Source organism: Podarcis vaucheri, assembly GCF_965113315.1.
Source record: "Podarcis vaucheri genome assembly, chromosome: 1".
Lineage (NCBI taxonomy): Eukaryota > Metazoa > Chordata > Lepidosauria > Squamata > Lacertidae > Podarcis > Podarcis vaucheri.
Genome location: NC_138759.1, coordinates 96255422 through 96270480, shown reverse-complemented (window position 1 = coordinate 96270480; position 15059 = coordinate 96255422). Strand labels below are relative to the sequence as shown.

Genomic DNA, 15059 nt, shown 5'->3' with positions numbered 1-15059 from the left:
CCGCGGCTCTCCCAGGGCTAGCGGACTGCTTGCCGGCACGCAGAAGCTTGGGGCGCGCTGAGCTCCGCACCCCCCAAGCTCCTGGTGTAGCGCAGCGCACCTGGGGGGGAAATAAATTTTTTTCCCTTTATTTCCCCCCCAAAAAACTAGGTGCGGCTTATGGGCCGGTGCGTCTTATGGGGCGAAAAATACGGTACTTGCAGTTGGTGGTAAACTACAATTCCTTGGGTTAGACAACACAGCTAGGGAAAAATCTCTATGTCAAGCCTATCCACACACATTTATTTTTTTCTAATTCCCGTCTTGCTCCTTAATTTTGGCAGGAAGTGTATTCTCCACCCTGGTTCCTCTGAAGCTTCAAACAATTCTTGCATATTTTATGTATTATTAAACGCATTATTATACACGTAATATTATATGCATACACTCCCATGTTTCCTAAATTAACTAGCGCATGCATATAACAATGTGTTTTTAACTGTGTAAAATACATGTGTATTAATGTCCATTTACAATTATGTTGCAGAAATATAGTACAGGATGGGGCTTGACACTTTAAAATGAATAAATATGTGTATTTTTTATGTATAACTAAAAAAATATATGATAGTGTAAAAGTGGCTGGGACGTAAGCCAGCATTTGATGCTAGAGGTCATTCATTAGGAATTGAACTCCATTGGTCAGAACCGTGAAAATCTATGCCTAAATCCATTTAAAAAGAGATTTCTCCCCCATCCTTAGACACAAAGCAAGATTCAGGGGAAGTGAAAATGCTGCCAGAGCTTCTCCTTGGACCAGGGCAGCAAGTGGTGTGCCAGCTCTAAACTTGCTGTAGCTCCTTCCTGCTCATGAAAGTGTCTCTAAACCGTAGTGTAAGCATAATATAGAAATGCGGTCACTGTCTTTTGATCACTTTCTGAATATCTTTTCATTTGCAAACGCAAAGGGGGAGAAAACCCGTAAGAACAATACTGAAGCAAATGATCGGTGAAGGAACTGTTTTCCAAAGCTCACTAGATAGCACTTCAAATTCATTACAGTTAGACTGTCACTTTAAGATGTTAAAACATAGATGTTTGTTCTTAAAATGAAAGGCAGAAAAAACCCTGCTTATTTTGTTCTGTAGAAACTTCTGAATATTTCAAGCGAAGTTATAAATTTCCATGTTATTCCACCGGAGACAAAGTACTTTCAGATCAAATACAGCAAAATAGTAAGTGTCAGTAGTAACCTTCTCATCATTTGCATTTAATTCTCCACTTTCCATTTTCACATTGCAATATAAATGGCAGTTGGGCACTTCTTGGGAAATTACCGTTCTCTGTTTTACAGCAACGGCTTGTCCCTGGCTTGTCCTTCACAATTATGGTTGATTTCTGTGCTGATGAATGGCGATACTATTATGACTGCCTTAGAATCCATTCTCAGGTAAGACACTACAAAGGGGGGGAATGTATATGTGGCCTCCTCCTCACTTTGTATGAGTGAAATAAATATGTTGTTGTACTCCATGATTGATCTTACAGATTAATATTACTCAATTTTATTCACTGTATTGTCAGTCTGTATTACTCATCCCTTTCCTTTGTGTTATTTTGTTCTGCCCTCAGTGAAGAGATAACACACTGAATTTGGGGAGAGGGGGATGGAGGAGCAAACAGAGGTCTAATGTGAACCTAATGGGGAAATACTAGGAGTGTCTGGTTTGGTTTGAAATACAAAATAGAAGTGTTCAGAAGAAGAATGGTTCCAGGTTTTTAAAAATCCTCGAAACTGGTCATTTTTTCAGTCAAATGCAGCAATTTTTTGTTGGAATGGATTATCTACACAGTATTTTCAGGCACAATCCTTACTGCAGTCTCCTTATAGGAAATACACTTGTGAAATTGGCATGGGAAATTCAACTCAGTGCTGCAGAAAAATAAAAATGAAGCTTCTTAGAATGCTGAACATTTTCAGGAAAGCTTCTATGTTTTTCAATTTTTCCTCATCCCCAAGAGGACTAGAAACATGCCTTTAAAGGCGAAAAAATGTCATTTATCGCCATTGGATGGAGAGATATATCTCTGTATAAGGCGTGAAGGTAAAGGACCCATGGATGGTTAGGTCCAGTCAAAGGTGACTTTGAGGTGGGGCGCTCAACTTGCTTCAGGCCGAGGGAGCAGGTATTTGTCCACAGACAGTTTTCTGGGTCATGTGGCCAGCATGACTAAACTGCTACTGGCGCTTGGAGGACCATGACAAGTGCCAGAACACATGGAAACACCGTTTACCTTCCCGTTGCAGCGGTATCTATTTATCTACTTGTACTGGCATGCTTTCAAACTTCAAGGTTGTTTATAAAAACCACTGGCATGTGTGGCTGGAATGTAGCCCACTGTACAATTTTAAAAGCCACATCCATTTCTCTGGTTTAGACTGTTCTGCCTCCTTTCATTTAGCAAATGTTTTGTGCCACTGGGGAAGTGGTAATTCTGTATTGATTTGCTTTGGATGTTTGTATGTGATGCCAATAAAAGGTTTGATGATGATGATGATTTCTCTGGTTTTGGGCTGAAAAAAGTTCCCATCCTGGATTTAGGCTGAAAGCACACTGATTTGGCCATATGGCTGTCTAAATCTGTTTCCAGGTTCTCATATCTGAGAATGGAATAAGGCCGTAATCCTGCACACACACACACACACACATACACACTGAACCTGTAGTCAGGGACCTCTCTTGTCTGTTGCTGTACAGTGCCTAATATATATTTGGCACTTTTTATAAATAATAAACAATTGTTCTGATGATAAGTAAGTCTTGCATCTTGGTAGACATGTATAAAATCAGACTGAAGATCTTTCCCCTACATTGTGTATGTTCTTGTAATGATAGGGGAGGCATCTCCATTATTCTCTATTGAAAGCCAGTCATTTTTCACAAAATTCCTGCAGTCCATGTAACCTTGGTTCTTGTAACTCAGTAGTACAAGATGAGCCAGTTAGCAACCACCCCAGTGCATGTCAATTAATATTTATCTCTTGTAACAGCCTGTGTAATTTCCTTCTTGGTTTTCCCTGCAGGGAGATGACACATTGCTGGTTCCTCTACATGCCTATCCTGTGATAAACACTGTAGAATTTCCATCCTTCATTAATTTATCTGATGTTTCTCTAGGACAATGGTAAGCTGTTATGATTTTTTTAAAATTAAACTGTTTCTCATGTGTTGCTAAAATAATTAACTTAATGTGACAGGTTAGGGAGAGGGCCGAACGAAACAGAGCACCTTTTCATATGATATTAACTCAATCAGGAAATACAGTTGCATCTGGTTTTACTATAGCAGTGGGCTTTCAGTGGGCAGGCATTGTAAAATATATTTGATTATTCTGAAAGATTATCTGTGACTGTAATGCTGTATTTCTCCAAGGCTGATGAGATTTCTGAGAGACAGTGTTTATATTCCAGCAGTATTCTGCCACTACGGTAGCCTTGGTTGTATAAATGCTTTTCATTAGCACCGTGCTCTTACTACAGAGTTATAGTACAGAGATGATGTATTCTAGAAACAAATGAAGCTGACTTATAACAAATAAGACCATTGATCCACCTGTTTCAGTATTGCTTACATAAATTAACAGAGACTCTCCAGGGTTCCAGAAGGGAGTCTTTCCCAGTCATACGTGGAGATGCCAGAGATTTAACATAGGTCCTCCTGCATGCAAAACAGATGCTCTATATTGACAAGCTGAAACGTGTATAGAGAAGGGCGATCAAAATGATCAAGGGTCTGGAAACCAAGTCTTATGAGGAGTAGTCGAGGGAATTGAGGAAGTTTAGCCTGGAAAAGAGGAGACTGAGAGGAGATGAGATAGCCATCTTCAAATATCTCAAGGGGTGTCACATGGAAGATGGAGCAAGCTTGTTTTCTCCTCCTCCAGAGGGTAGGACTCAAACCAATGGCTTCAAGTTACAAGAAAGGAGATTCCAACTAAACATCATGAAGAACTTTCTGGCAGTGAAAGCTGTTGGACAGTTGAAACAGTTGAAACAGTCTCCCTCGGGAGGCGGTGGACTCTCCTTCATTTTGGGTTTTAAAGCAGAGGAAAGATGGTCATCAGTCATAGATGTTTTAGTTGAGATTCCTACATTGCTGGGGTTTGGATTAGATCAGCGGTCAGCAAACTTTTTAGCAGGGGGCCGGTCCACTGTCCCATAGAACTTGTGAGGGGCAGGACTATATTTTGAAGGGAAAAAATGAACCAATTCCTATGCCCCACAAATAACCCAGAGGTGCATTTTAAAGAAAAGAACACATTCTACTCATGTAAAAACACGCTGATTCCCGGACCGTCCATGGGCCGGATTTAGAAGGCGATTGGGCCGGATCTGCCCCCCGAGCCTTAGTTTGCCTACCCATGGATTAGATGAACCTTGGGTCATCCAGCTCTGCAATTCTATGATGCTAAACCCTTGAGCTATGACTTCCCGATGCATGAAAGTCCCTGGTTGTGGACCCAGAAACATTCTCCTGAATGCATTCAAGTGAGGGAGAGGAAGCGCTTTGAATGTGATTTAAAGGTATAGTGTGTGTGTGGCATCCACTCACAGGTCTCATTGGAACCATTTTGCTTTTAAGTGTGTATATATATATATATATATATATATATATATATATATATACACACACACACACACACACATACACACACACACACACACACTTACAAATCCTGCTCATTAAGTGAAAGTAAGTTTATTCTTTAAAAAATTCTCTCCTGAGTCCCATGATCAATTCCATTCTTCACATACACCCATCTCACCCTGTCCACCCATGGCTTCCTTCTTAGGAAGGCCACAATTGCAACCCAAATTGGAAATGTTAAAAACCTATCAAGCAGGGAATCTCTTCTTCATCCAAACTTTTTTTAAAAAAAGTTTCAAGGCAATACTGCATATAAACTACATTCCTTATTAATCAGCTAAACAGGATTTTAGTCAACAGTTTATAGAACATTGGAGGAGTTTGAGTAAAAAAAAAATATTTTTTTTTAACAAAGTGAAGAATATGCTGTGGTTTTTCTAAGTCATCTTGTTTTGACTAGTTAAAACCAGACATGCAAAAATCCTTACAGATAGGCTTGGATTTTGGAAAATGCATAGGGCATCCAACAGGCGGGTGTCAGCCAGCTAGGAATCCAAAGCTGCTTTTTTAGCTTAGGATACGGGTCTAAACATTGGCTGAGAAGATGAGCCTAATCCCAATAACCTGTGAATAAGCCTTATTGATATCAGTAGATGTAACTAAGCAAGAGCTGCATAACGGTTCCAATAGTTTCATGTTATCCATCCTGGATGCTACCTCTTAAAACCACAGATGGAGAAGTCAAGTTTCTGAATGCAGCCCTGTTTAGGGAAGTTTTTAATGTCTGAAGTTTTATTCTGCTTTTAATGTTCTGTTGAAAGCCACCAAGAGTGGCTGGGGAAATCCAGCCAGATGGACGGGGTAGAAATAAATTATGATGATGATGATGAATGCTGCTCAGTCTAAAAAAATGGAAGTAGTTTCTCTCTGTTGATCTATTTATACATGCAGTGTGCAAGTGGGGTGGGGATCTTTATGGGGTGGAGTAGTCAAAACTGTGACCTACAACCTGAGTGACTGTCAGAGGAGTTTGTTGAAAACTAAATTGTAAAACACCTGATCTATGAGGTCACACCATTTTTAATTCAGGAGGTGCAGTGCAATTCTGTACACATCTACTCGGAAGTAAGCCCCATTGGGTCCAGTGGGACCCCAGGCTAGCAGGATCTCATTTGTTTTTTGCTAGAACCCTGAGATTCACAGAGCAAAACCTGGTGCAAAAGACACATGCTTGGAATTAAAGAATTATCAGTCCAGGAACCTCACAGTGTTTCCATGCAAGGACCCACTACTGGTTATCTCAAGCTTCTGTCGTTTCAGCAGTAGAATTTGCTGGGCTAGGCAGGTTATCCTGTTTCCTCTGTTATTAAACAATTTGGCGTCAGAAATCTTTGTTGATCTAGAGCAAACTACCCAAAGATTTACCTTCTGCCCAAGCCTCATAAAATTAAAAACACTGTAGTGATGACTGTTTTTTACCCATGAAAACATTACAGCTGCCTTTTCTTTCTTATTATTTTCATAAAATAATATAAATTTTCATTCAAGATAACATGGTAATGAAAAAATACAGCATCAGAGCAAATTAAATACATGTTTGTTTTGCAGATTATTGTGTTTTTTCTCTTCCAGGAATTGCTAATTTTAATAAAAATACTACTTTATTGTCACCTGTCTCTGGTTCATATATTGCATTAATTTGACAAGGGTTTCATATTCGTGTCTCTTTGTACTTACGTTTCCGACAATTTTTTTATTATTTCAATACATCAGGAAAGAACGGCTTGTGTAACTACACAAAATCAAATCCAGTTATATATAAAGGCCCTACATCACTTAGTGCAGAGTTAGACTAAAAATAATTGCAGAAAAAACAGCAACCAGTTTAGAAAAGATAGGGCATCACAACATACAACTGAATATGTTTGGGATCCCGTGATCAATCCCAAACATTACTGATCCAGGTCTCTCTGGATATCTTTATAGAAGACTTCCATTGCTGAGCAATAGCCATCTCAAGCTGCTACCAGCAGGAAAAGAGCCAACTTTTTGCGTTTAACAGTTGGATTAAGGTCACTTTGCAGGGCTAAGGAGGGGTTTGTACTTACCTGCTCAGTACATTTCTATCTGTCATGCTGCCCAGGGGTGGGCAGATGTGCTAATGAACATTAATGTAATTATTTCTGATTCTTTTGTCCTGTATCACCTTTTCCAGTAAAGAATATGTGATTCCCCTGGATTGCAGCTGTCCCATAGATTTTGAGTTCCACATAGACTATCTTCAGCCTCACAAAGCCTTTACGGTTCATCCAACATCTGGTAAAATCTTGGGAGGGGGAGCATTACTTCATTAATGTGTGAATGCTAGTATCTTAAATAGCGTGTACTGTATATATAAACATATTATAGTGCAATCTGCCACCACCCCTCATGCTGGGCTGGGTAGGTAGATGGGTGGGTGGGTGGAATGAGGAAAAGTGTCCCTTCACCCAGCTAAGACAACTTTCCAGCAGCTGCTGAATTTGTGGGTAGGCAGGAGCCAATGGAAAGCCCCAAAATGTGGGGTTCAGTGGGAAGGGCTGACCCAAGCTGGCCCATAATTCTCTGGATCTCAAGCCAATCTCACTGTCCTGTCCACCCACTCCAAAGTCCCACTGTGGCTGCCATGCGTGTAGATAAAGCCCCATTGGTGGTAGGGAGGATGTTAGGATTGCCCCCTACTCCACAAATTAAGAAGAGATTTTATTGCTACAACCTCCCCAGTTGAAGAAAAGAAAGCCTATGAGCATCAAACTGCTGCTAGACTACAATGCCCATCATCCCTGGAAATTGGGCCATGTTGCCTTGAGCTGATGGCATAGCTTATCTCATAGAATCATAGAATCATAGAGTTGGAATAGACCACAAGGGCCATCGAGTCCAACCCCCTGCCAAGCAGGAAACACCATCAGAGCACTCCTGACATATGGTTGTCAAGCCTCTGCTTAAAGACCTCCAAAGTAGGAGACTCCACCACACTCCTTGGCAGCAAATTCCACTGTCGAACAGCTCTTACTGTCAGGAAGTTCTTCCTAATGTTTAGGTGGAATCTTCTTTCTTGTAGTTTGGATCCATTGCTCCGTGTCCGCTTCTCTGGAGCAGCAGAAAACAACCTTTCTCCCTCCTCTATGTGACATCCTTTTATATATTTGAACATGGCTATCATATCACCCCTTAACCTCCTCTTCTCCAGGCTAAACAAGCCCAGCTCCCTTAGCCGTTCCTCATAAGGCATCGTTTCCAGGCCTTTGACCATTTTGGTTGCCCTCCTCTGGACACGTTCCAGTTTGTCAGTGCACCAAGATGCTTCCAAAAGGTTGAACTTTTGGGATAATCATGTTTGTTTGTTTGTTTGTTTGTTTGTTTTTACCAAGAAGCGCCACCAGCTGCTGAACTATACTAGTAATTCGCTTTTCCAATCACCTTGCCAAATTCGCATTACCTTTAATGCCTCTCAAACTAAGCTTCCAAAAATCCCTGATTGTTCTGTACAATTTCTTTCAGTCATAAAAGTGCTGTGATTTCAAGGTGAATGCACTAACTATTTTTTTGTTTTTGTTTTAATTCACTCATTCACTACAGGAATAATTCCTGCCAACGGGAAAGCAGAAATTATGGTAACATTTGCACCATTTGAATACGGAACAGCCCAGATGAAAATGGAGTTGTGGATTTCACAATTTAACTCAAAACCTTATATATGTGCGTTCACAGGAACATCATCGCCACGCCCTACATTAACGTATGTGCGGCCGGTACTTGCTTTGAACATTTAAAAAAAAAAATCATTGTGTGTTTCACTGAGAAACCTTTATAAAATAATATTTCCTGGGGAGGGGTGTACCATACAGTGTGTGTGTGTGTGTGTTAGAAACAAATGAGCCAAGATGATATAAATACATCAGGCTGAATCCAGAGTAAATGAGTAAGTAAATGTGGTGTTAGGCAACATTGAAATCAGAGGAAAAGGTTAGCTACAAAGTCCTGTAGATTTAAGTGGGAGGTAAGTTCCTCTAACTTTGGATCCAGCCCATCATTTTGTTTGGAAAAAGCTGCAGTAAAGATACTTCTTAATAATGCTTTGAGAACAGTAATGTCATTTTTTTACACCAGACTGAATTTCAGCATCATATGTTTATAATTAGGGAGGGAAAGAGCTGTCTTAGTTTCCAGTCCATGTCAGTTTCATGTGCTCATTCCTAGTTCCATTCTGTCCCATTTCTGCATTAATGTGTATTTAAATAAAAATCTGGATGAAAATGTATAGTTAAATATGTATTTTTAAGAGTTGACATTTTTTTCTCAGGGTATGCATTTCTCAAGATATTTTATTCTAAAATAAGCATTTTTGGTAACTAATATGGAGTTGAGAACTGTGTCACAAAATGCACTTCAGAAGTCACAGAACTATGATTCCCTAGCAGAGATGAGTATTTTCGTATTGGAGTCATATAAATGAGGACTTTACATCCTCCAAATAATTTTTTAGAAATAGAATCTAAAGTGTTTTCACAATAATGTAGGCAGCTTTCATAGTCTCTTGGCTAGGTCTCAAGAGGCTAACTTTATAAACTTACAAATTCTGACCGGGCTCAGATTATAATCGGAAGCAGAGAACAATTTTTGAGAGCTCCTCAGCCATCACCACCCCAATTGTGCTCACTCTTTCCTTCTTCTTACCTTGGAACTCACTTGGCAAGCATAACAGCAGAGGCAAGGAAGGAGAAGAGAGGTTGGGTATTTGCTTGTTCTCCCCCTTCTCCATTTTAACATTGTGCACATAAAAGGGTGCCTGGGCTCTGAGCACATGTGGAAGATATAACTGTCTCAAGGGCTTCTGCCATTGCTAGAGCATACACAATGATTCAAGTCTCACAATATCCAAAGTTTTAGACTCCCACTTAAAAGCCAACGTTTTTTGAACTACATCTGCAGTCCTTTACAGAACTATAGCTGTACTTCCATCTATCACAGTTAAAATTATGTGTCTCTTATGAAATCTAGGAGAGCAGACTTTGAGAAGCAAGAAGCAGTTTTGGCGAGAATACCAAAGTCTCCACAAAAAACAGTGGCACGGCTACTGCAGAAGACAGCATTGCCAAAGCAAGAACGGAGCAGTCCTCTACAAAAACCACAGGTGGGGGATTTAAGGAAAACAATAACGGTGGCAAAAATTGTTAGAACGAAATTGGGCCCATTATTTGTTTTGATGTGTCACATTTTATTTCGTAGGCCATTGAATATAAAAACTTGAGATTCCCAGCTGATTTGTCAAATCCTTATGCTGTGGCAACTGTTTTGGTTCAGGAACCAGGCAAAATAAAGATTAAATACTTAAAAGAAGGTAATAACTTTGAGTATTACATGTTTGTGTAATGTGTGGTACTACAGGGCTGGAATTTCTGGGCCTGACTAGAATACATGGAAACGGCAGCAAACACACTCAATCTAAGTGTGTAAGTGCAGTGGTCACAAACTATTTCACCTATTTGCATTTGCATTCTATTCCCTCCTCTTCCTTGTGTCCCTTGTGATGTTTTCTAAATTGTATGCTCTTTGTGGTAGGGAACTTTGCTTTCATTTTATCACTTTCCATATTTTCCCCCAACCCACCTCAGGCAGATTGGCTAGTCAGCCCTAGGAAAGTGATTTGAAGTTGGAGGAACTTGTTCCCACCATAAAACACAGCTTAGTTTGACTAAATTTGGCATCTCTGTACATTTACTAATTTGATTCTGTGATTTACAGGTCCTACTAATGTCTCATTGTAGTTCTTACATAATATGCATAGTATGAATAATTTCTTAATTTTATTGTATGATTAGTCTATATGATATATGGTACATACATAGATAGATGGATGGATACTGCCCTGGTATGTCTATACTGTAGATGGACAGGTGGTTATAAATAATTTTGGACAATAAACAAACAAACTGAACCATTCCATCTGAATCTGAAGGATCTTCCCCCAGTTGCAATAAATCACTTCCAACTCTCATGGCCTTGCAATTCTGAGCACTGAAGGTCCCTTCGACACAGTATAACTTTGTGTTTGTGAGGACCACGCTTATTAACCTCCCTGCATGGTTTTGGCCTCGGACCTTCTCTGTACTGATACTGCCACTGTGCCACCCTGGTCATCATATGATCACTTCTTCACATGTGTACCACTTGATGAGGGTTTGTTGTATATCTTGAATTATGTTATGTAAACAAGAAACGTCTCATTTGAAAATATTCATAGAGCCGAGGTCTTATTCCCATAACACCTGAAGCTTCATCATAAACTCCTGTAAAACAGATCTTGGTAGCAATATCAACATTCTGCAGTCTCTTTAACGCCATACTAAATGGAATATTTCACCATTTGTAACTGCAGCCAGTGGTGGAAGGGCTATTTTACTCTGTCTCCTGAGCATCCTGTTTGTATTTGTGCCCTACAGTCCTAGGAGGGCAAGGTGATGGAGGAGCTATAACAAGGCAGGTGAAAGAAGCTGTTTTTGAATTGAAAGTCAAGCAGGACATACAAGCAGAGCTAACCAACCAACTTAAATGGTGAGTGGCGCTCACATATTATGCAAGCAGAAATAAACAAATATAACGGCTCATTGTATTTAGGACTAACTGAATACGCCGCTTACTGTATCTTTTGCAAAAAGTGGATAAAGTGATTTTATTTTTTGCTTCCCAGTTTGTAGCTGGTGAAAAATTATATGATTGTGATTTATCTTGGTCAATAACTGAACAAAAAACTTACTGGGACATAACCAGTGATGGTTTTGCACTAGTGGAAAGCAATTCCGCTTTTGCAATGTGCAGGCCCCCCCCCCCCCGATATTGGGAGGCCTTCTTGAACAGTAAGGGTTATGACACAGGGGGCTGCAATAGGTAGAGGAACTGGCAAAAGATAGGCGTTGAGCATAAGCAGAAGCACTTTCTGTGAATCATCTCGTTGTTGAATCTTGGTTTGTAAATCATTCATGTGCCAATACAAATGCAGTCTTTGGGTTGAAACAAAAAAGAAGCACAGGGCTATAACCAGAAGAATACTTGAAAACAGAAGGGAGTGATTCAGCCAAAATTAAGCATTTTGAAATTAGGTGGATTTCAACAGTAGAAATTCCATTGAAATTACTGGATCTTAAAAGTGCTTAAGTTTAATTGTGTCTTGCCCATGTCAAGTCAATAGGCAGGCGATCTAAAAAATCTGCACAATGTTTGCATTGGATTGATTTACTCTTTGCAAAAGCCTTGTTAGTACAGTGGTACCTCGGTTTAAGAACAGCCCTGTTTGTGAACTATTCGGTTTAAGAACTCCGCAAAACCGGAAGTAGTGTCCCGGTTTGGGAACTTTTATCTCAGTCTAAGAATGGAAGCTGAATGGTGGAAGGGCACTGGCGGCAGGAGGCCTCATTAGGGAAAGCGCACCTTGGTTTAAGAATGGTTTCGGTTTAAGAATGGACTTCCAGAACAGATTAAGTTCGTAAATCAAAGTACCACTGTAAATAGTTGTATGAGCTGAACTTTAAAGTGAAAACTGTTCTCTCCTCTCTGATTTGAATGCAGGCAGGTTCATTTAGGCAAAGATCCAATTTCTCCAACTTTTCAAAGGCAATTTTCTGAAGACCGATGTAGAGAAGTAGAACTATACAAGGTAGGGCATATTTTTGTTTTAAAAGAACTGTGTGGGTTTGTACATTGCAGGCGACAGCTGGGATGCTTGTACTCAGGCAGATAGATCCATCTTGTTAGAGTACAAGCATGCACCTTGCTGCCATTAATTTTTTGGGATAATATGTGCAGTCCCGTTTCCTGTCTTCAGAGTTCAAGTGCAATGTATAGCAGGAAGAAAAAGGAAAGTGGGGGAGAAACAGAAGAGGGGGGGCACCTACTATACAGGCTCTTCGGGGATATCTTCATGTACCCTGTAGGTTGGGCAGTGGTCCTGTGGCATCAATATACCAGTGCTCCTTTTGGAGCATGCCATCGTCTTACATGCCTATTCAACGTAGACAAATAGTCAAAGGGACACAGGAATCTGCCTTGTACAGTGGTGCCCCGCAAGACGAATGCCTCGCAATACAAAAAACTCGCTAGACGAAAGTTTTTTCCGTTCGCGATTTGCCTTGCAAGACGAATTTCCCCTATGGGCTTGCTTCGCAAGACGAAAACGTCTCGCGACTTTTTTTCTTTGACTAAAAACAAAGACATGTTTTGTTTATAAAGTTAATTTATTTTCCCTTAAATTTTTGAACTGCTCTTTACAGTATGTGTGACTTTAAAGAGCAGTTAATAAACTGTTGTTGTACCAAATTTGGCTTTGTTTGGACTTTTTTTGACCATACGAACGCATTAATTGATTTTCAATGCATTCCTATGGGATTTCGTGCTTCGCAAGACGAAAAATTCGCTAGACGACAAAAATTGCGGAACGAATTAATTTCGTCTTGCGGGGCACCACTGTACTGAGTCAGACCCATTGTCCATCCAGTTCAGTATTGTCTACACTAACTGGCAGCAGCTCTTAAGGGTTTCTGAAGGGGATCTCTCTGGAGATGCTGGGGACTGGACCTGGGAACTACTGCGTGCAAGGCAGATGATCTGCCACTGAGCTACGGTCCACTTTATTTGTGTACTCCTTTTCTGTATACATTATGCTCAAAGTGGTTCACAGTTCACAGCAAAGTATGACAACAAGCAATGCACCACAGTCCATAATATCCAGAAATGTAACACCTTGTCCCAGAGTTCCAGACAACTTCATCTCAGCTGGAGAACGATCTCATCCCACCCCTTCAGTGGCAACCTATGAATCAAACCCAGAACTCGCCTCACTGATGAGTTCTGCTTACATTTTGCAAGTCCCTTGGAAGACTACAATTTTATTGAGCCCTAAATGCAAGACTTTGCTTAAGGATCCATCAATGTACTAATGTGGGTATTTATATATCTTTGTTTATGGTGCTGAGGCAGATTAAAAAGGGAGAGCCTATTATGGAGAAGGAGTTTCAAAGGAAGAATGTTGAAGTCTCAGTCAAACGTGTCATCCGAGACATTGGCGAGGTAGGTCTTTGTGTCAGAGTCAAATGGATGGATGGGAATGCAGCAGGGAAACTTGCCTTTGCATTAAGAAATCCTTGTGAATATAACTGGGAAACTTCCTTTCCTTCACCAAAGGAAATAACAGGGGAAAGAGTCTGGTGAGCACTTGGAGATTTATCAGGGAGAACAGTTATGTGGGGGTAGCCTAAGATTGCAGCAGTAGTGTGGGGATGTCATAGCCACCTGAAATTTGTTGATTTAAAAAGAAATCTCAGCCAGATACATCCAAGAGTTGATTGGCATGTACTTAGAGAGGAAGAAATGAAACAAGTTGTCACCATGAAGTTCTGATTATTATAATCTTCTTGCGCTTCTTGGAAATAAGTTTGCCTCCGGGCCGTTTGTATTTTGCTGGAGGGATTCACTCACATGCTGGAAATTTAGGTTTACACAATTAAAGTGGATTAAAGTGCACTGGTGTAACAAATCCACTTTTAAAGTTAAATCAATCTCTTTGTGGTTAGGACAGTGATGGGAAAATTTATTGAAAAGTGTAAACAATTGATTACAGTAAGATCATGTCCTGCGCATGGGGTTACATTCTGAGGGGTGGCGTGTAAAGCTGGAATCGTGCATAGTTGAAACTTACCTGCCAGAACTGGCGCAGGATCTTACAAGGCCATCCAAGATCTTGCGAAGCCCTCTGGAGCCTGTGCAAAACCTTCCGAAAGCCTGGGAAGCAGGTCTGAGAGCTTAAAAGCTCTTGCTGTGCCTGGAAAACTCAGCCGGGAAAGAAACTTTTAAGCTCTCCGCGTTGCATGTGTTTAATTTGTGCGATATCAGTTGGCCTGCCGCCAAGCACATAAAGCTGTGATTGCACAAGTTAAATGTGCACAAGTTGTGACCCTGCTGTAATGGGAACGAGTATCACCACTGCACAAGCAAATCAAGATGAATGTTCATAGATGTAGAACTTGCCTGCAAACGTCAGAACAAATGTTCCATAAAGACCGGCCACTGTCAAACCTCCATGTAAGCAAATTGGGATGAATGCTCAAGAAACAGGCGATCCAGAAGAGCCCTTAGTTCTACAGAAGTCAATGGGTCATACTTCTGTGTAATTTCAGATACTTTCACCAGTATAAATAGGTTGCTGTTAAATAAAGAGCTTGAAAGTGTTTATTCCTAACTGTAACCCTTTAAGACTGAAACTGTTCCCTTTTTGTGTGCCGTGCAGCCCCCAAAATTCTATCCCACGTTTGATCTCCTGCTAAACAACCCTTGGTGTCACAGGCACTGGAATCTGCGACGGTTCCAACAAGCTGCACGAAAGGTACTGAAACAAAT

At 40.5% G+C, this 15059-nt stretch overlaps 1 protein-coding gene across 2 annotated transcripts in view; it reads left to right on the top strand.

Annotated features, from left to right (window-relative positions):
• Positions 1-15059, top strand: part of CFAP221 (cilia and flagella associated protein 221) — a 31869-nt gene that overhangs the window by 7219 nt on the left and 9591 nt on the right. For both annotated transcript variants that reach the window (XM_082198012.1, XM_082198013.1), the window contains exons 4-14: positions 1128-1214; positions 1334-1429; positions 3065-3165; positions 6844-6947; positions 8250-8409; positions 9672-9804; positions 9900-10011; positions 11114-11225; positions 12237-12324; positions 13644-13733; positions 14950-15045. In XM_082198012.1, the coding sequence (XP_082054138.1) occupies positions 1128-1214; positions 1334-1429; positions 3065-3165; positions 6844-6947; positions 8250-8409; positions 9672-9804; positions 9900-10011; positions 11114-11225; positions 12237-12324; positions 13644-13733; positions 14950-15045 (1179 nt within the window). The remainder of the gene's footprint in view (positions 1-1127; positions 1215-1333; positions 1430-3064; positions 3166-6843; positions 6948-8249; positions 8410-9671; positions 9805-9899; positions 10012-11113; positions 11226-12236; positions 12325-13643; positions 13734-14949; positions 15046-15059) is intronic.